Raw genomic sequence first — 26494 nt, 5'->3', positions numbered from 1 at the left:
GAAGCAGTGCCTGGCACACAGTCCATCCTGCGTATACTCTAGTATCATCATCACCGTCTACAATACCTTCACAAGTTAGACTACGACGGTTCATAACCAAAATAAACGGTCCTTTGAATAAGCTTTTGAGCGACTTCTCGTTAGAGAAACTTATTCTTTGACGAAAGCAAGGGGGAGAGCTTTAGGAATTATAAATTCCTGAAAAACATTCATGACTGTTAAAGACAAGACTACAGGCCCAAAATGGTGTTGCCTCTAATAAGCCTCAGGTCACCAAACTGAGACTTGACTTAATTACAGTTTCTGCTCTCCCAGAAACTGAATCTTAAATCAGCCAATCAGGAGTTGCCTGGTCGGCCCTAGGGAGGTCATCTGCCTGATAGACCCTGCTACTCCCAAAAGGAAAGTGACCTTGCAATAACCAACTCACTTTTTTCCTAGTGTAACTTCCTTGTTCCCACTCCCTTCTGCCCATAAAATTCTTTCATTTTGGGCAGCTCCTCGGAGCCCCTTTCTATCTGCTAGATGCGAGGCTGCCTGATTCGAATCAATTTTTGCTCAAGTAAACTCTTCAAGTGTTTAATGTGCCTCAGTTTATCTTTTAACAGGACTCACAGGCTGCCTTCAGAATATGTAATGGTCTCTGTCTCTGAATCTCTGTCCAGGATGAGACACACAGGGTGATTCTCCTGCGGCTACAACAACAAACCAAGAGACACCAGTCCCTCTGATTATACAGTTTAACAGGAAGAACCCCTTCTGAAAGATTTAACTAGAGAAAAACTTCAATTTTATTTAACTTCTAATTTAACTGCCTAGGTGATACAACATGAATGTTTATTTTTTTAATCAATAAAAATAAATAAAATAAATAAGTCATAAATAAAATAAATAATAATAAATAAATTAAATAAATAATTCTGGATTATAAGCCTTTTCACTATTCTAATTCCCAGAATAGCTCTCAAATCTAAGAAAGTTACTTAAAATAGATTAAATCGTCCCCTTCACGTAAATGTGCTGAAGAAAAGAAAAGCAACGCTATAAGAGGGCCACAAAATCTGAATAAAGTGAAAATACCAAATAAAAAGGTAACCTGAGTAGCGGTTTATTTTTAGAAAGCCACAAGAGTTGAAGTTTTCAGTTTCTACAGCAGCTCACCACTCAGCAACCCGTTGAAACTCAGCTGTGAAAAGAACCCTAGAGCATGAAAGCCATGTACATTTTCTGGAGCACTTTGCATCTGGTACCCTATTTATGTTATGCAATGAGCACATCAAACTACCTGCATCTGTTCTTAAATGGGAGCTATAACTGAGAATTCTGCTTTAAAATATCTAAGTAGAGGGTCAGTTCCACCTTTTTTGATGAAGGTCAGTAAAGATGATAACATTCATAATTCCATGAAACATGTATAATGATACAATTATTTAAGCTGTTTAGTCTTTCAAATGAAAGGCTCCTCTTTTCTACCATCCTGAAAACAATATACCGTTCATCTATATTTTCATTTTTTAGCAATTTGATTATACAATCTTATGTAAAACAACAACAACAACAAAATCAATGTTCTCTGATTTTAATAATGCAAGACTGAAGGTAGGAAAAAATGGTGGTGGTGATGAAACCTGCTTATTACTTGGATACGTTCTGTGGTTTTTAGCTGTACCATTAATTTTCAGAAAACGTGATCAAATGATTAGCTAGACACTGTTGGCCTCTCAAAGTCTCAGAATCCAATGACAGTAACATTCTCCAGTAATCAGCTCCGAGAAGCAGCCGGTTCAATCTGATTAAGGGGAGGAAGAGAGGGCTGTACATACACCCATTTAAAATTAAAGGTTAAATCTTAAAAAGCAGATCATACAGCTTATAATTTAGGGGAGACTGAAGTTGCTTTTCTGTTTTTATCCAAAAAGCTAAAGGATGTTACATTTGAGAGAAATCTCTCCCATCTCCCCACAAATATCAACACAGTGTTAATTAAGTTAATCCAAATTTGACGTAAGGGAATTAGCTATATGAGATACACTGAATTATGCACTTTGGCCAATTAAAATTAAGAGGGAGAGATTACAGGAGAAAATATCATAGATACTAATATTGTGGCATTTTCATTAGATTAGAATTTGACAAATTGAGCCTAATGATATATAAAAGTTTATTTAGCACTCGTGTGTCAGGCACTGTGTTTAAAAAAAAAAAAACCAAGAAAACTTTGCCTACATCTCTTCATGAATTACAACAATCCAGTTTTACAGAGGAGGGTTTAAGTAAGTTGCCCAAGTTCATACAGCTAAACAATGATGCAACTAAAATCCTAAAGTACGTCTGTTGGCCTCTGGCCCAGACCAGTGCAAAATACGCTGCAGGGTTGAATATTTGATCAATAAACGGAAGAATGGCCATTCCAAGCTCTTCGCTTCTACACCTCCTGCCTTCTGTACTCACAGTAAACATCAGGAGGTTAAGGTGCTCTCACTGTGAACCTGACAGAGTTAGCCTTAAAGAAAGTTTAGTTAAACAAGCATTCATAGTGAATAAATTATAACCGAAACACCCTCCATCCAACTCTGCCCTCTTTGCTCTGTCATCCTTGGTCATCCACAAGATGCAAGACCCTCCAGACAACCACCTTTCCCCAGTTTCATCTCCACACTTTAAGCTTCCCCACTGGTCCTGGAAGGCAGGGTATGTTTACTGCTGCTCTACCCAGCGCCCAGCAGTGTGCCTGGTGACGCTAACTGCTCAATAAATATCTGCTCAACAGCTGACCTGTGGGACACCCGCCTGCCCCCCTCCACTGTAAGAATACCACTACTCTCAGAAGGTCCCACCCCCTACACACAGTGGGATCTGAATGATAGTGAGGGGTGCCCCTGGCTCCCCACTCTGGCATCCAGACCAGACGTGGTACTCCTTGCCGATGCCCTGCTCCCCTTAGATTTGTGGCATTCAGGCACCCTCCAGACCGGCATCTAGCTCTGTTTTCTTTCCACTCCAGTTTTGCCATCATCACAGAACACATCAATGTCCATGCCCACCCTCAATTTTTTTTTTAATTCCTTGACTCCAATAAAGCTTCATCCAATATCCCCTTTAGCAGTCTCACCCCGCAACTAATACACGCTGGTCATGACTCCTCTGGAATCTTAAACCCCATTATAACACATCTGGCCAATTCTTCCCATTTTTCTAGGATGCCCATTTCCTTACTTTCCATTCTGTTTTTTCTCTGACTTCACCCAGAAATGCCCTTTTCCCTCAGTTCATTAATTAGGATGCTCACGGTTTAGTAGAGGGAAAGAGACACGAGAACAACCACAAAATCAAACGATGTGTAATAGTAAGAGCAGCATGGACGCATACTCTATTCACAGATGGCATCCAGAAAGAAAGAAAGGGTGCTGAGTGGTGGGGAACATGGTGCGGGGTGAGTTGTCCCAAGGCCAGACAAGCGAAGCCTGTGAAGCGTTCCCAACGTGAGGAGGCACATGGATGCCGGAAGCAGAAGTAAGGGCACGTGTGCCACGAACCTGGGGCCAGCCCCGCCCGCCCCTCCCCTCCCCCGCACACCAGCAGCCTACCTGTCCAAGGGCACCACTCACACTGCAGTCTGCTCTTACAAAATGCCCAAGTGGTAAAATACGGTTTTTGGTTTTGTTTTAATCATCAGTTCCTTTAGATAAATGTGCATTTTCCCTTTATAAAGCTTCTTACGAGAACTTTCATGTCTCATACAGATCACACCGAGGTCATGGCACCTAAACCTCAGTGTACACAGTGAGATAAGTCCAGAGAGTGGGAGCATCTAATAGTAATAGCTGTACTATTACCACTGGTACAGCGATGTGTTACCACCGTGGCAGTTTCACTACCGTTTACAAAAGGAAGGGCCTGCAGCGGACCGGGGGCGAAGGGGCAGGAGGAACTGGTCCTTCACACGGAGAGTTTGCAGAGCAGTGACCTCCACTCTGATCACGCTTAGAGGACAGCTGCGATAAGTTCAAATGTCCACTCTAGCTCCTCCTGTCTGTTTCAGAGGCAGTGTCCAGGGAGCAGGGCACACAAGGGGCTGAGCGGCTGCACAGGCCTCCGTGGCATCTTTCAAATCCCTCCACATCTGCTGGTCTGAGGACACTACAGGAGCAGAAGGAGACGCCCTGCCCAGCCCTGATCTGTACATCAAGGTTTTACTACTGCCTCTCTCTTTCCCTTCCCCGGGGGTCTCTAAGAGAACTTCGGAGAAAATGCAATAAAGCTCAAGAGATAATCTCCCACTGGCCTTGAGACAGTTTATCAGCATTCCTGAGCCTAACAAAAAAGAACCAGAGACTGAACACTTGCCGTGGAGCCCACTGGGCTCTGTTTCGCACTGCATGCCAGAAGCACCAGTCAGCTAGTACTGCCAGAGAGGAAGGAGGAGGGAAGAGGCTGAGGGTGCGAAGGGAGCAGCACTTGCTCTGTTCACCTGCTCTGACTTGTGATGAATCCCAGGGGAGGGTCTGTTTTAACAGGAGCCTGGGAACAGAAAGAGAACAGGGACGGAGGTGCTTTGGAACCACTCCCCCCCGCTCCAAAGAGCCCCGGGACCTGTGCTTTGGCCTCTCAGAGACCCTCTCCAGGTCCACCTCCCTGTCCAGCGCGGGCACCTCTGGTTTCATCCAGCTGACTCTTGATCTCAGCCCCACCCAGGGTGTCATCTTTCTAAAGGATTCTCTGTGTCAAGCTTTGCAGTCCACGAGCTACTTCTGACCCCCCCTCAAATCCAGTCCAGGCTCCTGGAGCCCCCTGCCCGTCTAGGAGACCCACGTGGACAACAGGCTGACAGTGTGAAACTAAACTGGGGGGAACACTGTGTGAAGCGTCTTTCATGGATTATCTTCTGTTTAATCACTACAATCATTCTGTGAGATAGGTATTATCTCCATGGTCTACCTGGAGAAACAAAGGCAACTAAGACCAACATACACACACACACACACACACACACACACACACACACACACACACTTTTAGTAAGTGGATATGTGAGTAGCAGAGCAAATACTCCAACCTAGGTCTCTGAATCCAGAGCCTATACTGCCTCCCCTGATAAGAGAGATGCTAACATTTTGAAGCAATGGTTAAGTTAAAGGCAAAAATAACTCCTGGCCTTCAGCCGCTGCTGTCCATGGCCTTGGGCATCTGCTTACTCCAGGCCACAAGTGACTGATGGCAGAGGTCAAGTGCAGAGCAGCATACTATGAAAAAGGACTTATAATAAAAACAGCCCTACTAGTGATAAAACACAAATACTCCTCTTATCTTCCTGCTGAAACCCACGTCATAAGCCTTAAAGACCAGCTCAAATGGCACCCTTTCTGTGAGCCCCATGCCCGGGAAGAACTGTACATTTTCTCCTTTTCCATTTGTGGATACTGTGGTATTTGGCACACTCTGAGTCACAGCCAGCTTCCCTGCTAGACTCGGAACTTCCTAAGGGCCCTATCTTACTCTTCTTGCATCCCTAGCACTGTATCTGGCACAAAGTAAAGAATCAGTAAACGTCTGCTGAACGGATTAGTAAATGAATTAAAGTAGTATTCTCCTGGAATGCATTATCTAGTGTTGGTGATTACCAAGCTTGAAATGAGCTTCTAATAACAAAATATAAATGTAACTATATTCATACTAGCAAATTGGTTTGAAAATATGAGAATGACCTCTGGGAAAAAATAATTTGGGGGTTAAAAGCTCTTGTCAAATAACTTTAAAATAAAAACAATGAATACCAAGACTACAAAATCCTTCCAAAACAAAACAGAAGGAAGCATATGCGCCCTGAATCAAGGAAGCATATGTTCCCTGAATCAGATTCAAGATAAGATCTGAACTTCTGCTATTTCACTACTTTTCTTGGGGACTTAATCATTTTCTGTTTGGGGTGATTTTACTGAGTTTTTAATGTGCCATTTTACACAGTGGATGTGTGAGATTCAAAGAGTTAATTTCACTTCTGAATTATTCCAAATGCTAGTTTAGGGAAAATTAGAAGATTTTAGATCTGTTAAAAATATACTATAAAATTCAATGCTCATGTTATGGCTAAAAATTGCAGAGTGGCTAATTATCTACATGTGAAAAGAAAATTAGCCAATTCATAATTTGGAGCTCCATTTTCACTTTTGTTATAAGAAATAATGACATATTAGAGCAAGTAATGCTCAACAGCAGTCCGTGAAAGCAATACATGGCAATCAATGGGGCATCGTGACCAGACAGTGGACGTGCCCATACAATGTAAGAACTCGCAACAGGTGATAACCGGGAACTGCCCCACTGCTGGGGATAACCGTCAGAGCTCTAAAAAAGCAGATTTCAAAATTTCAGGGAGCCATTTTGTGAAAGACAATGACAGCAGAGTCATGACAATTAAATGCAATATAAAATCTTTGGATGAGCTTGAACGAAAAGAGAGAGAGAGAGGGAGAGAGGACACAGCAAGACAACTGAGGAACTGGACTCTAGACCATAGATTAGATAACAGCACTGTATCAAAGTTAAATTCCCTGCACATTATATTATTCAGAAAATGTCCTTGTTCTTAGGAGACATGCATGAGGTATTTAGGATTCCTAAAAGGTTCAGTTAAAAAACTAAAAGTGTGTGTCAGTGCATGTGCAAGGAAGGAAAGAAAAGAGCATACAAATGTGGCAAAATAATAACAGCTGGGAAATCTAGATAAAGGTGTTCAATGAACTATTCCTCAAACTTTTCTATAAGCTTGATTTTTTTCAAAATAAAATCCTGAGATTAAAAAAAATTCAGAGACAGGTCTGACCTCCTGAGAAGGCACTGGCTCAAGATTAATGGGTCATTTCAATTTGTTTTTCAATTCAGAGCCAAAACCACAGAGGAAAATCATTATACTCTTTTTTTTAAAAAAACTTTAATGTACAAACAATAAAAAGAGAGGCCCATATTAAAGGATGAACATAAAATAGTGTTATGACTCTTTAAGGCCTTTTTATGACAGACTAAGACACAGAGTTGAGCATTTTATTGTTTTGTTTTGTCTTAAACTATGTTCAAGAGAGCTGACCACTAACATTTTTGAGAGCCTAGACACTCTGCTTTATAAAAACCATCTAACTTAACCAGCATAACAAAAGTGAAAAAAAAAAAAAAAAAGTGAATACAGCTGCTGTGATCCCAAAATGAAAGAAAATGAAAATAAGGAAGTAACACTCAATGAGGTAAATAACTTACACGCAAATTTACACAGTAAATGGGTGGTTTGAACTCAGGTCTGTATAACTCTACATCCTAGGGTCTTTCCCATATAATATACCAGATGAACAACAAAGCAACAGAATTGTTGTTTGGTTAAAGTTTTACTCTTCAAAGATTTATTCAGCTACTACCTCTACTACTACCAATAATTTTTAATAATAATTACAACAATAAATAGTATGTTTCCCATTTTTCCACCAAAAAGAAGAATCTTCCAAAACAGAAAGTCCATAATAGGCTCTAAGAGAAATTAAATGCAAAACTGTCAGTGTTAATTCTATCAAAACTCTAAAATAGAGTATGTATATGACTTCTGTGTATTTAAAAAAGACAAGATAAGAAGTGATTACTCACAGCATAAATGGATTAAAAAAGAACAAAAGCAGTATTTCTTTTTCTTTTGTTTAACAATAGGATTATCGGGTACTGTAAGGTTATGGATGATCATACTGCAATATATAAATGTATCAAATCAACATGCTGTACACCTTAAACACACACAATCTCACATGTCAATTATATCTCAATAAAAATATAAGTAAACAAACAAGCAAACAAAGGTTATGGGGTGCTGTCAGGAAGATACCAGAGATACATTTACCTGGATTTCAAAAAACATCTGACAAAATGAAGCAACTGACAAAGGATTAACCTCCAAAATTTACAAGCAGCTCATGCAGCTCAATAACAAAAAAACAAACAACCCAATCCAAAAATGGGCAGAAGACTTAAATAGACATTTCTCCAAAGAAGATATACAGATTGTCAACAAACACATGAAAGAACGCTCAACATCATAAATCATTAGAGAAATGCAAATCAAAACTACAATGAGATATCACCTCACACCGGTCAGAATGGCCATCATCAAAAAATCTACAAACAATAAATGCTGGAGAAGATGTGGAGAAAAGGGAATCCTCTTGCACTGTTGGTGGGAATGTAAATGGATACAGCCACTATGGAGAACAGTATGGAGGTTCCCTAAAAAACTACAAATAGAACTACCATCCGACCCAGCAATCCCACTAGTGGGCATATACCCTGAGAAAACCATAATTCAAAAAGTGTCATGTACCACAATGTTCATTGCAGCTCTATTTACAATAGCCAGGACATGGAAGCAACCTAAGTGTCCATCGACAGATGAATGGATAAAGAAGATGTGGCACATATACACAATGGAATATTACTCAGCCATAAAGAAACGAAACTGAGTTATCTGTAGTGAGGTGGATGGACCTAGAGTCTGTCATACAGAGTGAAGTAAGTGAGAAAGAAAAAACAAATAACGTACGCTAACACATATATATGAAATCTAAAAAAAAAGGTTATGAAGAACCTAGGAGCAGGACGGGAATAAAGACGCAGACCTACTAGAGAATGGACTTGAGGACATGGGGAGGGGGAAGGGTAAACTGGGACAAAGTGAGAGAGTGGCATGTATATATATACACTACCAAATGTAAAACCGATAGCTAGTGGGAAGCAGCCGCATAGCACAGGGAGATCAGCTCGGTGCTTTGTGACCACCTAGAGGGGTGGGGTAGGGAGGGTGGGAGAGAGAGAGACACAAGAGGGAAGAGATATGGGGATATATGTATATGTATAGCTGATTCACTTTGTTATAAAGCAGAAACTAACACACCATTGTAAAGCAATTATACTCCAATAAAGATGTTAAAAAAAAATCTGACAGTTTCATCATCATAAGTCTTGTAGAACTTATCCTATCTACGCTATAAGGCAAGACCCTACTCTTCCAAATGCCCACCTGTTTTTATCCATTAATCACACTCCACTATATGCCTTTCATTCCTGAACCAAGTGGAAAACTAACTTATGAAACCCTGAAACTGCTACAAACTCTTACAATTCTAGGAATTAATTTTGTTTGAAAATACTGAGTGAAACTGATTCCTTTTACTTATAGAAATAAAAACCAACAGGTTTGTGGGCAGGCACTGAAAACACATGAGGAGAGTTCAGCAGAAAAAGTGTTATTTATAAAAATGATCTGAAATTATGTATTTGTTAAACACATCCTTAATATAAACATTGCCCTCATCCTCATGAACCATAACAAAAGAAAAAGGTATAAAAGGGAGAAATGTTTTGTTTGAAGTATTCAAGTTGAAATATTTACTTTGGATAGGTGCCGTACGAATATCAAAAGCCAAAACCTCAAAGATGTAGGAAACTCAGTCAAATTAGGAATATATCATAACACACTATTTTTAAATTTTCGTTCAATCAAAAGTGATTGAGGCTCTAGATGCTGTGCGGAGACCCTTTGCACCCCTGCGAACATGGCGCTGCGAGTGGCGCGCAGCGTGCGGGCCGCGGTCTGCAGCCTGCGATCCATCTCTGCGCCCAACGCGCCCTGCCCGCCGCGGCCCTGGGGACTGCGGGCAGGCGCCGTCCGGGCGCTGCGCACCGGCCCCGCTCTGCTGTCCGGTCGTAAATTCACAGACAAACATGAATGGGTAACCACAGAAAACGGTGTTGGAACAGTGGGAATCAGCAATTTTGCACAGGAAGCTTTGGGAGATGTTGTTTACTGTAGTCTGCCTGAAGTTGGGACAAAATTGAACAAACAAGAGGAATTTGGTGCTTTGGAAAGTGTGAAAGCTGCTAGTGAACTCTATTCTCCTCTATCAGGAGAAGTAACTGAAATTAATGAAGCTCTAGCAGAAAATCCAGGACTTGTCAACAAATCTTGTTATGAAGATGGTTGGCTGATCAAGATGACACTCAGTAACCCTTCAGAACTAGATGAACTAATGAGTGAAGAAGCATATGAGAAATACATAAAATCTATTGAGGAGTGAAAATGGAACCCCTAAATAAACTAGTTTGAAACAACTTAATCTAGCATAGTTGTCTTAAATTAGTGGTGGATAGATTTTTAAAAAGCAACTTTTAGCAAAAGAAGCTACTGGAAACATTGTTGCCTGAAGAAAATACCCCTTAACTTCCTAATGATTTCAGATAAACACTATGCATCTTTTTCACAACACCCTGTGATTTTTAGGCTAGTCTCCAGTTATAATACTCAGAATTCCTGAAATTATCTGTGGTAAAACTAGTTATAAAAATTATGTAATTCAAGGATAACATTGCTATCTTAACCTTATATAATATTGTAACTTGTTTACAGCCATCCCTGGATTTGGGTCAAAATACTCAATGAACTTGCCACTGGAAAGAAATGACAGTGGAGAAAAGTTTGTTAGCTGTATAGTGTCCAGTGAAGAACATTACTATCTTAATTTTGCAATATACTGTGTTTGCTGGTGCTATTTTTATACAGTGAAGCAACAGCCTTGCAGGAAAATAAGAAACAGTTTAATAATAAAATATTCAACTTCTTAAAAAAAAAAAGAAAAGTGATTGAAAAAAAAAATGTGATTGAATACCTAGCACTACACATAGTATATTTATTGTTATAATGTATACATACAGTACTTATTGTAATTATTATTAAAAAATAGACAAGTAAGGGGCTTCCCTGGTGGCACAGTGGTTAAGAATCCACCTGTCAATGCAGGGGACACAGGTTCGATCCCTGGTCCGGGAAGATCCCACATGCCGTGGAGCAACTAAGCCCGTGCACCACAACTGCTGAGCCTGCGCTCTAGAGCCTGCGTGCCACAACTGCTGAAGGCCAGGCACCGAGAGCCTGTGCTCTGCAACAAGAGAAGCCACCACAATGAGAAGCCCACGCACCGCAGCGAAGAGTCGCCCCCGCTCGCAGCAACTAGAGAAAGCTCGCGCGCAACAGCGAAAACCCAACGCAGCCAAAAATAAATAAATAAAATAAATTAAAAAAAAAAAAATAGACGAGTAAGAAATAAACTCTTGTATCAAGAAGTAAACTCTTGTATCCTACATTTCTGGCTCACTTATTTTTTTTCCCTTAAATTACAGGTTTCACATTACAAATTTAAAGTTACAATTTACTTCTGAAAAGAAAAAGTATTTCTGAATTAAAACTTCATCAAAAAAAGATATCCTAAGAAATATTTTTAATTATCAGATATGAATTTCCCTATTTTAAGTAGATATCTAGTTTTTTTATGTTCAGGAAATGCTACTTCAAAAGAAACTGAAGTCTACTACTGCATTGAATTACTTTTCGCCACTAGATTAAATTAACAAAGAGAACTGTAGAATTTCCTCCCCAAGATGTCTTAAGACAGTTTCTGCTTTCTTTGTCAAAAAAGTTTTAGACAAAGACCATATTGTTCTTTTTATCCAAGGCAGTAAATATAATTTTATTTCCCTTGCCTGAAAGACTGAAAATGTGTATAAAATGCTTACCACAGTGCCTGACCCATCAGGGGTATTCCATAAGTCAGTTCTCTTTTCCTTCCAATAATTAATGTCAAAATTCATTCTCATAGTGCTTTCCAGCATGTTATATTATTAGGGTAACAATATTTACACCTTTTAAGGCTTTTACAATATGACTCCTGAACGTTGATATCATTTCATTTTTCTTTAAATCAAACTGTTCCCTGTTGTTTTCACTGGCATTTCCTATTGCCTATCACTTGGAATAAATGCAACATTTGACTTGAACGTGTATTTCTTTGCCGGCATTCTAGCTTGTCTGCATTTCCAGCCAATCTTGCTGAGATACACTGGACACAGATTTAGCAGTGGTGGTGGCGAGTGAAATAAGGGTGTTTCAAAACGAACCTATATACTAGAGCCCCTGATCCTTCAACTGATGCTAAGTATACTGAACAACAAATATTAATGGAATTTGCCCAGAAATAAATGTCTCATGTCAGTTTGAGGCAGAAAGGGAGACAATTTATTTTAAGAGTCTTAACTATGTTCCTACAGAAAGAATCTTACATCACGGAGACAAGATATCACACTACTGATTCTGTCTTATTGTTCCTCTCTGTTTCCACCACTGCTCATGAAAGACTAAATATTACACCAGAATACGATCACTCTTGATAGCTTTACTCTGGGATAAAGTCTGATTGATGCCTTACTGACATAAACATAATCTCTCATTCCATGAAAGGCATTATAATCTACACTTTGTTTTCAACATTAAAAATAGATTATGTCTCAACATTACAAAAAGCTCAGGAGGATAAAGTAGATACCATCACAATGCAGCATATTATCCTAATCCCTGTCTTTTTCCTTATAGACCTGGTCACCACATAGTAAGAGTTAATTATACCAGTAACTGCTGACAAATTAAAAATAAAACTCAATCTTAAAACACATTTAATAATATAGCACAGATGGAAATTAGGTAATTTTATGAAACAAATGACTCATTTGTATTATATAAATGTCAAAGATGATCTGTTTGAAATTATTTCTTGTGTTTTTCAACCAAAAAACTCTAGTTATATATAAAAGAAAGTCATTTTCTCAAACCAAACATGGTAGTACTTCACTTGTCCTCTATCTTTAGAGAAGAAGGTATTTCACAGAAGTGAATTTTCCAAACAATAGTTTATCCATTTCAGCGCCCAAACTCATTTAGGATAGAAATGCTTTCAACTGTGTACTATACTTCCCCACCAATGTAATGTAGGTGGTGCCCAGTATAGTGAACCAAATTTAAGCACCTGTCAATGGTTAAGGTCGCCCTCACTGTGAATATGCAGAAGGTTACTGTGGTATCTCTAGGACAGCAATAGCCCCTGGGGCATGAACAAATATAAAGCAATTTGCTCCTATTCTGAATAGAACCCCATGATGACAAGGTCTTATATCAGAGTGTTATGAGTTTTCCTGTCCTTTATTAAAAACTCTCCATCCCTCCCTGTTTCTAGAGTGTCCTTTACCCAAGTTCTAAATTACTGCTTCTAAACTGTGACTGGCAAACCAGATAACCATGTAGATAATAATTTATCAAGAGCAGAAATAAACAAATTGGGGTAAGAGTCTCCATACATTAGCCTCAGTGCACAGTGTGATTTTAAGCTTAGCCACTCCGTGGGTATTTCCAATTATTTTCTAGTTCTTGATTTTATCAGATGGTTGTGTTTTCTGGGAAAATGACTGACAAATAAGTTATTACTCTATAGCAATTATTCTTTTCATACCTTCTTATCCAATCCATTTTTAAAATGTCACCATTAGTGAGCAAAATCCATCATCAGACTTACCTGAGGCACGCCTTGTAAATCGGTTTATTACTGGAGCTGAAAGAGAAAAGCAGAATAACATGATTAGATAAAATTTTAATTTATCCAAAACCCTGAAAAGGACCTAAATCATTAAGTGATCCCATAAATTAAATAGGAGAAAGATATGAATGAATAAATAATGCAAGAAGAAAAACCATTAATATATGAAAATTAAACGTTTAAATTCACTAGTAGCCAAAGAAATATAAATTAAAATCAATATTTCACCTGTTAAATTAGTCCCCCCAACACACTTTAAATGAAAATCCCTAGTTATGTGTGACTGAAACTACTTAACTGGGACAGTGCCAATCTATATAATATTTTTGTAAACAATTTGGCAATTACATCTAGTGCCATAAAAGGTGTGTCTCCTTTAAGAGAGTAACTCTACTTTTAAGGGATTTATCCTAAAGAAATATTACTAGAGAAGGAAAAAGATACACACACGTGTGCGCACACACACACATCTATTCAACAGCATCATTTTCACAGTGAAAAAATTTGGAAACAAAACTAAAAATGCTCACATATACTGATATCATTATTAGGTAAAGGATGATATATTTGTGGTTTTGACAATTTTTGTGCAACCCAAAGGTCTATGATATGCAAATCTATCTGTGGAAGGCTGCAATTTCAGGCTGGTGTATGGGAATGCATTGCTCAGCTGGTAAGCCCACCCTTGGCCCACTCCCTGCATTCAACTTAGCTCTGTTGTTTCTTCTTGGTTTTGCTTACAGATATCTTACAGTTATCTCAAGACATTAGGTTTTTAAAAACTTTATTTCTTGAGAGAAGCAGGTAAGTTTACAGTTCATATTATATACAGAAAGGACATCATGTATTACACAGTATATTTTAGTAGCAGGATGTCATGGGTCTACTATGATACTTTTTAATACTTCAATACTTTTAAAACAGTAATTATAAAGACTGTTTACACTATGGAAATAGGTCAAGTAAAAAAAGAAGACTTAAAATTTTTGTCAGCATTACGGTTATAGAGCACAAAAAATATAGATGCTTCGGAATAAGTACTAGAAGAAAACTCTGTCAGATGTTTCACACTAATCCTTGCAACCATTCTATTAAGTAGCAGCACCGCGACATTACTGATGACAACATTTTACAGTAAGACTCAGAGATATGGATTAGTTTGCTTTAGATCACATAGTCACCCTGTGGCAGAGCTTGAGAATTTGAACTCAGGCACTTCTAGCACCAAAATGCTGCCCCACCAAGAACAGAAAGCAAAAATACTGATGCCTGAAATCACCATGTAACAGGTAAATATTTCCTTCCATATTGATCTCCATTGTTACTAAGGATTAACTGTGTGAAATCATTCACAAACCCAATTATTAAAACACTATAATTTATAGCAAAATTATATACTCTGAGCAAGAGAGAGAAAATTTCCACTATTTATATACCAAAATAATTCAGCCATATAGCTGCAAAGTCACAAATTACTTATATAAAAACCTTTCATCAGGTAAAGTGTAGTTATATTTTATATATCGCATGCACAAAAAATCTTCCATCAGTTTTCTTGGACACCTTCAACCCTTTTTCACAACTCCTTCAGAACCTAGTCTAAAAAAAGCCTCCCCAGCAAGCTACAAGGACAGGGGAAACTTCAACCACAGGAATGCAGAATAGATAGTGCTGGCTGACCAAGGCAAGATGAAGGTAAAAAGCATATCTCAGCCTTGGGGCAAGAAACAGAGCAGACACTCTCCTCCCCCTCTAGTATCTCTAGACAATGAAATCACAGCACTGTGAGCTTCTGGTTTGAAATGCTGGGACATCTTTGTTCCCTTGGGGTCCCTTAGGTTTCTGTGCCTTTTTTTTTTTTTTTTTTTTTTGGCCACACTGCACGGTTTGTTGGATCTTAGTTCCCTGACCAGGAATTGAACCCAGCCCTCAGCTGTGAAAGCATGGAGTCCTAACCACTGGACTGCCGGCGAATTCCCTGTGTCTTTCTGAAGTGTTTAAGGCAGAGATTTTCAATGAAGCGGCATCACCATCTAGGAGGTGTATTCTAAAGTTGTGGGAGCAATTTTTTCAACTGTCACAATAATTCAGAAGACATCCTTGGCATTTGACAGACAACATACAGGACAATCCTATACAACAAAGAACTGTCATGAATCCCAAAACTTTTGTCCTGCACTACTTTCACATATCCCACTGGACATTTATGTTGGCAAACAAGTCAATTTATAACCACCTGAGCCTAAATTCTAACACTGTTTATACATAAATACGATTATTATATGCAGTTTTAATATACATCAGATTTTCTACAACACAAATACAACATAAATCAAAGGAATTTGGGGTTTTTTTGTGGTATTTTTGTTTTGTTTGGAATTTTACTAATAGATGTTCATCATTTCAAAAAATCATGTCACTGCTATATCACTTGTGGTATCTGAATAACCAGTACAATACACCTGATCAGACTACATTTGCAGCTTTCATATTCTTATTGATTCTACATGTAAGTGGGAGAATCTAACTGCATTATGTCTTCTTGTGTACATGTAAGCACATACCTACTGAAACACATTTTACTTACTATAAATTAATTGCCTTATTTCTCCTTTATATTTTTGCTAGAAATTATATCAATTTTTAAATTGTACGTAGAGAGGTTCTATGACTATGACTTCCATTTCCCAATAGTAAATGGGGCACAGGACTGGGCAGTTAAGAAGATGGGGGCACCAGGCATGTGGTACCCAGTAGTTAAGGTAAACACTGGGTTTTGACAAAATTACCAAAAATCCAATCCCTCAAAACATATCCCTTCATATCCACTTGCAGGGATGAAACACAAGTGTTTCCTGTACCAACTCTTGGCAAGCTAACAATAACCTTCACAATTTTTTTAGACTTTTTAGTTTAGTTACCAAAATGGGGAAGAAGATTGAGATTCAGGGTGGAGACTCTGCTGTAAGTAAAGCGATGCGCATCTGGGCATGGGGTGCCTGGTGTTTTCTCTCTCAGGAACCCAAGTACAGGGAAGGGGAGCAGGCGGAAGGTGAGGAAGGACGCACCACCGGGCGCCGACTGGGGTCAGGAGGCGTGGGCTCCACTGCTGGCCCCACCGCCTTCCGGGAAACCTTGGATGAATCGTGTAACTTTGACCTAAATCCTCAATTTAAAAAACATGCAAGGTAAGATCTGTCCTCCTTAATTCAAGGGGGGTTTTATGAAAAAATAAATAAACATCTTTGAAAGTGCCCGTAAACTATAAATTCCTATTCAAATACAAGAGGTTGATGTTTACTATGAGCTAATATTACCAATTTTAACATTACATTTTTTGCATATACAAAGTAAACAGCAGCACAAATTCACAAAAAAGTTAATAGATGATGCTTTAAAATGTGCTAAGTCAAATTAGGTTTCCTCAGACTCTTGGTTTCCACCTTTATATTTTCCTATTCTATAGATACTCTGTAAGCGTATTTATACACACACACACACACACACACACACACACACACACACTAGGAGAATATAGAAGGAAAAATATAGCAAACGTATTATCTGCGTGGAGAAACAAATATGATTTAAGAATATACTAAATGCCCCTAACATTTTAAGGAGATATAACCTAAGATCTTAATGAATCCTAAGGAAAAATACAGAAATGTTTATATCGGTTTGACTTTCTCCCACGTGCCATTCCAGCGCAACACTGAGAGTCCTGTGTTCCTATGAATGTCTTTGCGCTTGTCTATCCAGAGATCCCATCAGTTCCCAAACCAGACGGGTCTTAATTCCTCAGCCCCCAGAAGTATAACTGATTCAAGTCTTCTTTAATCCTGGAATATCCTTACAGGAAAAACGCTCTACTACTTGAGGTGGCTGAATGAGCCTCTCTGTTTCTAGCAGTGAAAACAGCCTCCCACACCTGTGACTGGAGCTCCCCGGAGCCAGCAGGACCTGCTTATCTTCTCACCTCTTTATGCCTGAAGCCCAAGATAAGCAGTGCCTGGTAGATAAGAGGCACTGAGTCAACAGCTGTGGCGTGAATCAATCAACTCTGCGAAGTAAACAGAGCAAGTCTCCTTGTCCCACTTATTCCACTGTCTATTGGATGTGGACGCCGGGCACTGGGAATGTGACAGAGTCCCTGCCTCTGAAGAGCTTGACCAAGTCAGGGGTATTTTCACATACTATGACTGCAAGGGCTTATGCCACGCACGCAGCTGCCCTAACGGAAAAATTTAGGTAAAAAGAGAAGTTCCGTAGAAGACTAGAAAACTTAAGAAATTCTATAAAAACAAAAGCAGTCAATTGAAAGCATGAACCAATGAGTTTGGCCTTCAGAAAGGAAACCCAGGTTGATAGTCATGCAGATAGTTTGCATCTCTGAGCATAATGCTGGGAGAGGAGTTCCAGGTTAAAGAAATAAGAGCCCTGAGTTGTGATTTATGGTCATTAAACACACACACACACACACACACACACACACACACACACAGCCACCCTATCTATATTGGAGCCACATTGGTTAAATGGACTTTTGCAGGAAAGTGTTCATATACCCTGAAGTGAGGTGTACACAACAATCTTGGAGTCAGCACAATAATTAGCACCCCTAGCCTCCTATGAGTCGTCTTTTCTAGCAATGAACACTTTCCAAATCTGCTGTCTAAATAAAAGATTCTAGAAATTATGTCAATTGAAACCATGTTAACTAATTATATTTGACAGAATAAATACTTAGCTCAGAGTAAATTAATTTCTCTTATGCCTGGGCTTCAAAAATTAAAACTGAAATAAGGCTCACCCTTGAACCAAGGAAGAATTAACTTTTTAAAATATCAACAGCAATGAAAGCAAATAAACAACAAAACCTGAAATATTTTGCTAATTAACGTAACAGGCACAATTTTCAAACTTTTTTATACAGGTTTAATTTCTGACATTGAAAAGGACCATTTATTTTCTGTGTCTTTGTTAAAGCCATGTCTGCTCACAGTACTTCTGACTGGACATGATGGGAACTGTTTGAGAGGCCGGCATTTGGGGGACCAATTTTCTTCTTTCTTTTTGATTATACAGCATGAGATCAGGCATCAACCTACCCTACACACGGAGCATGGCTGCAGGTACGGCTGAGTGAAATGAAATAGACATTCAGCTTTTAAAAAATGCCAGCTTTAAAGACCACTAAAAAGATGCACAGTTTTGTTCTTTCTATTCACAAAGCAAACTCCTCAAAATGTAACTGATATTCTAAAATACTGAGGTCATAAAATATAACTATTACCCTAGGGGGAAAATACACTCCTAGTTACTTTTGCTTACAAAGGAACTTGATTCTCTACTGTTTTTTTTTTTAATTTATTAATTTTTTTTTTGGCTGTGCTGGGTTTCGTTGCTGCGCGCGGACTTTCTCTAGTTGCGGCGAGCTGGGTTTACTCTTCGTTGTGGTGCGCAGGCTTCTCATTGTGGTGGCTTCTCTTGTCGGGGAGCACGGGCTCTAGGGCATGCAGGCTTCAGTAGTTGTGGCGTGTGGGCTCAGTAGCTGTGGCTCGCAGGCTCTAGAGCGCAGGCTCAGTAGTTGTGGCACACGGGCTTAAAAAGTCCCTCTACTTTTTAATTCATGAGGATTCTACCCTCTTAGGAACAGGAAGAAAAATATAGCTTTAGCTAGCAGAGTCCTAAGGTAGCTAAGTGTATAAAACCACACACAGAGCTGATGTAATACCAATGTTGAGAAAAAAGCTCCCAAATACTTTTAGGATTTTAAAATGTGGGCTCAGAAGAAAAGCAGAAGATGGGAAAGGTCATTGTCAAAACTACATCAATTCAGGGACTTCCCTGGTGGCGCAGTGGTTAAGAATCCACCTGCCAATGCAGGGGACACAGGTTCTAGTCCTGGTCCGGGAAGATCGCACATGCCGCAGAGCAACTAAAGCCCGTGCACCACAACTACTGAGCCTGCGCTCTAGAGCCTGTGTTCCACAACTACTGAGATGAGCTCGCGCACCTAGAGCCCGTGCTCCGCAACAAGAGAAGCCACAGCAATGAGAAGCCCATGCACCGCAACGAAGAGTAGCCCCGCTCACCGCAACTAGAGAGGGCCTGCGCGCAGCAACGAAGACCCAACGCAGCCAAAAATAAATTAATTAAAAAAAAAAACTACAGGGCTTCCCTGGTGGCGCAGTGGTTGAGAGTCTGCCTGCCAATGCAGAGGACACGGGTTCGAGCCCTGGTCTGGGAAGATCCCACATGCCGCGGAGCAGCTGGGCCCGTGAGCCACAATTACTGAGCCTGCGCGTCTGTAGCCTGTGCGCCGCAACAAGAGAGGCCGTGATAGTGAGAGGCCCGCGCACCGCGATGAAGAGTGGCCCCCGCTTGCCACAACTAGAGAAAGCCCTCGCACAGAAACGAAGACCCAACACAGCCATAAATAAAATTTTTTAAAAAATGTTAAAAAAAAAAAAAAACTACATCAATTCAATCTCTACTTCCACATATGCTAAAACTGTCTCTTCTAAACTTATGGAATCAAGTATGTGCAAGTATGTATGTGCAAAGCAGATTTATGGAAACTAATGTTTTGTTTGTAAGAGTGAACAATCCAGACTAGACCACTAAGAATACTAGGAAAACCAAAAGCTCGGTGAGTTTGAACTGTCACACATCCCTGAAGTCACAATAAAACAGACCCAGAAAAGGGTAATTAAGAAAAATAAAGGGCTCTGAAATGAACACTAACTGAGAAAACAATCAGGGGAATGTGATTAAGGTTGGCCTAATCATAAAAGTACAGTTTTAGAAAATACCATATTCAAATCATCCCCCTTGTCTTCACAGAATGAAGACGTTCCTGCTATTCTAGGCTCAGCTCAAATGTCTCCTCCTAAAGAAGCCTTTCTCTAAACATTCTCCAGGTCCTCTCAATCACATCATCCTGCTTCTTTTCTTCCAAGCATTATCAGAAGACAGCTAGTGCATTATGTTTACTGTGTTTCTTTGCACACTACTGAGAGGGCAGTGTCCTTCCTTGTCTGTTTTACTACTGTATCCCCAGTGCCTAGAACACTGCTTGATATAATATGTATTTGGTTCAACAAATACTGAATGAAAAGTGCTAACGAAAAATGAGTATAATAAGGGTATTCCTTGACACTTAAAGATTATTTGGACAAATGTAAGTGATAATTTATATACATATTATATTTATGAAACCCATAGATTAAAATACACTACCGACTGAAACGTAAAATAGACTTAAAAACAGTAGACCTTGACTGACTGGCATTTGGCTTTTTGTACAAGCAGCAAAAAAGAAATCCCATTTATGCCCCATAATTACAAAAATGTAACCCAGACGCTAGTTTCCAGCAAAAATAATGAAAAATTTCACAAGATAATCAGTGCAGAAAGCAATGGCACTTCTCAATTAAAATGTGGAAAAGAGGATTTCAAAAGCATCCATGTTTCCAATGGTTTTATTTTTAATCAAGGTGAAACTGACATACAATGAAATGCATAACTCACTGAGTTCTGACAGATGCATACACCTATATAACCAACACTCCAATCAAGATATAAAACATTTCCAACACCCTGGAAAGGTTCCACAAGCCCCCTTACGGTCAATTCCCACTATCCCTTAGGAAACTACTGTTAGGATTTCTACCACCATAGCTTAGTTTTGCCTGTCCGTGAATTTCATATAAATGTGAGATTTATTCTCACTGTTGAGAGCATCAATAATTCTTTTTTATTGCTGAGTAGTATTTCATTGTGTGAATGCACTACAATTTGTTTATTCATTCTCCTGTTGATTTTTTTTCCCAGTTTGGGCTATTGTGAATAAAACTTCTGTAAATATTTTTATATAAATCGTTTTGTAAACATATACATTTCTTTTTCTTAAGCCAATGCCTAGAGTGGGAACGCTGGCTCATAGGTGAGTGAATGTTTAACCTTATAAAAACCTGCTGATTTCCTAAGGGTTTGTACCATTTCATACTCTCATAGGTAATAAACAAGAGTTCCAGTTGCTCTATGTCTTTGCTAACATAAGGTATGTCATCTTATTTTAGCCATTCTTGTGAGTGTTTAGTGGCAACTCACTGTGGTTTTAATGTTAATTTCCTTAATAACTAAAAATACTGAGCACCCTCCCATGGGCTTATTGGCCATTAAGTCTTATTTTTGTTTTTTTTAAATATAACAGGTTTATTAATTAAAGGACTTCCCAAGTCTTTAGTACTCCAAATGACATTTGTTTTTGGGGTTTTTTTAAAATAGATCTTTGTTGGAGTATAATTGCTTCACAATACTGTGTTGGTTTCTGTTGCTCAACAAAGCGAATCAACCATATGCATACACATGTCCCCATATCCCCTCCCTTTTGAGCCTCCCTCCCATCCTCCCTATCCCACCTCTCTAGGTCATCACAAAGCACCGAGCTGATCTCCCTGTGCTATGCTGCTGCTTCCCACCAGCCAACTATTTCACATTCGGTAGTGTATATATGTCGATGCTACTCTCACTTCGCCCCAGCTTCCCCCTCCCACCCCATGTCCTCAAGTCCGTTTTCTATGTCTACCTCTTTATTCCTGCCCTGCAACTAGGTTCATCAGTACCATTTTTTTGTTTTTTTAGGTTCCATATATATGCGTTAGCATACAGTATTTTTCTCTTTCTGACTTCCTTCAATCATGCATGACAGACTCTATGTCCATCCACCTCACTACAAATAACGCAATTTGGTTTCCTTTTATGGCTGAGTAATATTCCACTGTATATATGTGCCACATCTTCTTTATCCATTCATCTGTCCTAAATGTCCTAAATGGACATTTAGGTTGGTTCCACGTCCTGGCTATTGTAAATAGTGCTGCAATGAACATTGTGGTACATGCCTCTTTTTGAATTATGGTTTTCTCAGGGTATATGCCCAGTAGCGGGATTGCTGGGTCATATGGTAGTTCTATTTTTCGTTTTTTAAGGAACCTCCATACTGTTTTCCATAGTGGTTGTATCAATTTACATTCCCACCAACAGTGCAGGAGGATTCCCTTTTTACCACACCCTTTCCAGAATTTACTGTTTCTAGATTTTTTGATAATGGCCATTCTGACAAGTGTGAGGTGATATCTCATTGTACTTTCGATTTGCATTTCTCTAATAATTAGTGATGTTGAGCAGCTTTTCATGTGTCTCTTGGCCATCTGTATGTCTTCCTTAGTGAAATGCCTATGTAGGTCTTCTGCCCATTTTTTAACTGGATGGTTTGCTTTTTTGATATTGAGCTCCATGAGCTGTTTGTATATTTTGGAGATTAATCCTTTGCCTGTTGTTTCATCTGCAAATACCTTCTCCCATTCTGAGGGTTGTCTTTTCGTCTGTTTATAGTTTCCTTTGCTGTGCAAAAGTGTTTAAGTTTCATTATGTCCCATTTGTTTATTTTTGTTTTTATTGCCATTACTATAGGAGTTGGATCAAAAAAGATCTTGCTGTGATTTATGTCAAACAGTATTCTTCCTATGTTTTCCTCTAAGAGTTTTATAGTGTCCAGTCTTACATTTAGGTTATTAATCCATTTTGAGTTTGTTTTTGTGTATGGTGTTAGGGAGTGTAATAATTTCATTCTTTTACATGTAGCTGTCCAGTTTTCCCAGCACCACTTATTGAAGAGACTGTCTTTTCTCCACTGTATATGCTTGCCTCCTTTGTCATAGATTAGTTGACCATAGGTGTGTGGGTTTATCTCTGGGCTTTCTATCCTGTTCCATTGATCTATATTTCTGTTTTTGTGCTAGTACCATACTGTCTTGATTACTGTAGCTTTGTAGTATAGTCTGAAGTCAGGGAGCCTGATTCCTCCAGCTCCGTTTTTCTTTCTCAAGATTGCTTTGGCTATTTGGGGTCTTCTGTGTTTCCATACGAATTGTAAAATTTTTTGTTCTAATTCTGTGAAGAATGCCATTGGTAGTTTGATAGGTATTGTACTGAATCTGTAGATCGCTTTGGGTAGTATAGTCATTTTCACAATATTGATTCTTCCAATCCAAGAACATGGTATATTTCTCCAACTGTTTATGTCATCTTTGATTTCTTTCATCAGTGTTTTATAGTTTTCTGAGTACAAGTCTTTTGCCTCCTTAGGCAGGTTTATTCCTAGGTATTTTATTCTTTTTGTTGCAGTGGTAAATGGGAGTGTTTCCTTAATTTCTCTTTCTGATTTTTCGTTGTTGGTGTATAGGAATGCCAGAGATTTCTGTGCATTAATTTTATATCCCGCAACCTTACCAAATTCATTGACTAGTTCCAGTAGTTTTCTGGTGTCATCTTTAGAATTTTCTACATATAGTATCATGTCATTGGCAAACAGTGACAGTTTTACTTATTCTTTTCCAATCTGTATTCCTTTTATTTCTTTTTCTTCTTTGATTGCTGTGGATAGGACTTCCAAAACTATGGTGATTAAGAGTGGCGAGAGTGGGGCTTCCCTGGTGGCGCAGTGGTTGAGAATCTGCCTGCCAATGCAGGGGACACAGGTTTGAGCCCTGGTCTGGGAGGATCCCACATGCCGCGGAGCAACTAGGCCCATGAGCCACAACTGCTGAGCCTGCGCGTCTGGAGCCTGTGCTCTGCAACAAGAGAGGCCGCGACAGTGAGAGGCCCACGCACCGCGATGAAGAGTGGCCCCCACTTGCCACAACTAGAGAAAGCCCTCGCACAGAAACCAAGACCCAACACAGCCATAAATAAATAAATAAATAAATAATTTAAAAAAAAAAAAAAAAAGAGTGGCGAGAGTGGACATCCTTGTCTTGTTCCTGATCTTCGTGGAAATGCTTTCAGTTTTTCACCATTGAGTATGATGCTTGCTGTGGGTTTGTCATATATGGCCTTTATAATGTTTAGGTAGGTTCCCTCTATGCCCATTTTCTGGAGAGTTTTTATCATAAATCAATTTGAATTTTGTCAAAAGCTTTTTCTGCATCTATTGAGATGATCATAGTTTTTATTCCTTAATTTGTTAATGTGGTGTATCACATTGATTGATTTGCATATATTGAAGAATCCTTGCATCCCTGGGATAAATCCCACTTGATCATGGTGTATCATATTTTAATCTGCTGTTGAATTCTGTTTGCTAGTATTTTGTTCTGGATTTTAGCATCTATGTTCATCAGTGATATTGGTCTGTAATTTTCTTTTTTTGTGGTATCTTTTTCTGGTTTTGGTATCAGGGTGATAGTGGCTTCGTAGAATGAATTTGGGAGTGTTTCTCCCTCTGCAATTTTTTGGGAGAGTTTGAGAAGGATAGGTGTTAGCTCTTCTCTAAATGTTTGATAGAATTTGCCTGTGAAGCCATCTGGTCCTGGACTTTCGTTTGTTGGAAGATTTTTAATTACAGTTTCAATTTCATTACTTGTGATAGGTCTCTTTATATTTTCTAATTCTTCCTGGTTCAGTCTTGGAAAGTTGTACCTTTCCAAGAATTTGTCCATTTCTTCTTTCTCTAGTTGTTTTAAGTGTAGGGTTAGATTGTTTATTTGAGATTTTTGTTTCTTGAGGTTAGACTGAATTGCTATAAACTCCCCTCTTAGAACTGCTTTTGCTGCGTCCCATAGGTTTTGGGTCATCGTGTTTTCATTGTTGTTTGTTTCTATGTATTTTTAAATTTCTTCTTTGATTTCTTCAGTGATCTCCTGGTTATTTAGTAGTGCACTGTTTAGCCTCCATGTATTTGTGTTTTTTACAGTTTTTTTTCCTGTAATTGATTTCCAATCTCATAGCGCTGTGGTCAGAAAAGATGCTTGAAATGATTTCAATTTACTTAAATTTTCCAAGGCTTGATTATCAGTGACCCAAGATGTGATCTATCCTGGAGAACGTTCCATGTGCACTTGAGAAGAAAGTGTATTCTGGCACTTTTGGTTGGAATGTTCTATAAATATCAATTAGATCTGGTCTATTGTGTCATTTAAAGCTTGTGTTTATTTATTTTCTGTTTGGATGATCTGTCCATTGGTGTAAGTGGGGTGTTAAAGTCCCCTACTATTATTGTGTTACTGTCCATTTCTCCTTTCATGGTTGTTAGCATTTGCCTTATGTATTCAGGTGCTCCTATGTTGGGTGCATAAACATTTATAATTGTTATACCTTCTTCTTGGATTGATCCTTTGATCATTATGTAGTGTCCCTCCTTATCTCTTGTAACAGTCTTTATTTTAAAGTCTATATTACCTGATACGAGAATTGCTACTCCAGCTTTCTTTTGATTTCCGTTTGCATGGAATATCTTTTTCCATCCCTTCACTTTCAGTCTGTATGTGTCCCTAGGTCTGAAGTGGGTCTCTTGTAGACAGCATATATACGGGTCTTGTTTTTGTATCCATTCAGCCAGTCTGTGTCTTTTGGTTGGGACATTTAATCCATTTACATTCATATTATTGATATGTATGTTCCTATTACCATTTTCTTAATTTTTTTGGGTGTTTTTGTGGGTCTTTTTCTTCTCTTGTGTTTCCTGCTTAGATAAGTTTCTTTAGCATTTGTTGTAAAGCTGGTTTGGTGGTGCTGAATTCTCTTAGCTATTGCTTGTCTGAAAAGCTTTTGACTTCTCTGTCGAAGCTGAATGAGACCCTTGCTGGGTAGAGTAATCTTGGTTGTAGGTTTTTCTCTTTCATCACTTTAAGTATATCCTGCCATCCCTTCTGGTCTGCAGAGTTTCCGCTGAAAAATCAGCTGATAACCTTATGGGGATTCCTTTGTATGTTATTTTTTGTTTCTCCCTTGCTGTTTTTAATATTTTTTGTTTGAATTTAATTTTTGCTAGTTTTATGAATATGTGTCTTGGTGTGTTTTTCCTAGGGTTTACCCTGTATGGGACTCTCTGTGCTTCCTGGACTTGGTTGACTATTTCCTTTCCCATGTTAGGGAAGTTTTCGACTATAATCTCTTCAAATATTTTCTCAGACCCTTTTTTTTTCTCTTTTTCTTCTGGGACCCCTATAATTCGAATGTTGGTGTGTTTAGTGTTGTCC

At 38.9% G+C, this 26494-nt stretch overlaps 2 protein-coding genes across 2 annotated transcripts in view; one reads left to right on the top strand and one right to left on the bottom strand.

Moving 5' to 3' along the window:
• PRKAR2B (protein kinase cAMP-dependent type II regulatory subunit beta) overlaps positions 1 to 26494 on the bottom strand; it is a 112433-nt gene that overhangs the window by 67750 nt on the left and 18189 nt on the right. The window contains exon 2 of the mRNA XM_036864000.1: positions 13425 to 13460. Coding sequence (XP_036719895.1) covers positions 13425 to 13460 — 36 coding nt within the window. The remainder of the gene's footprint in view (positions 1 to 13424; positions 13461 to 26494) is intronic.
• Positions 9585 to 10421, top strand: LOC118901030 (glycine cleavage system H protein, mitochondrial). The gene has a single exon (XM_036864001.1). It carries the CDS (start codon positions 9585 to 9587, stop codon positions 10104 to 10106), a length of 522 nt encoding a protein of 173 aa, XP_036719896.1. The 3' UTR covers positions 10107 to 10421.

The sequence above is a fragment of the Balaenoptera musculus genome, chromosome 9 (assembly GCF_009873245.2).
Source record: "Balaenoptera musculus isolate JJ_BM4_2016_0621 chromosome 9, mBalMus1.pri.v3, whole genome shotgun sequence".
NCBI classification, from domain to species: domain Eukaryota; kingdom Metazoa; phylum Chordata; class Mammalia; order Artiodactyla; family Balaenopteridae; genus Balaenoptera; species Balaenoptera musculus.
The sequence above is the reverse complement of the archived record's forward strand: the minus strand, read 5'-3'. Positions and strand labels throughout refer to the sequence as shown.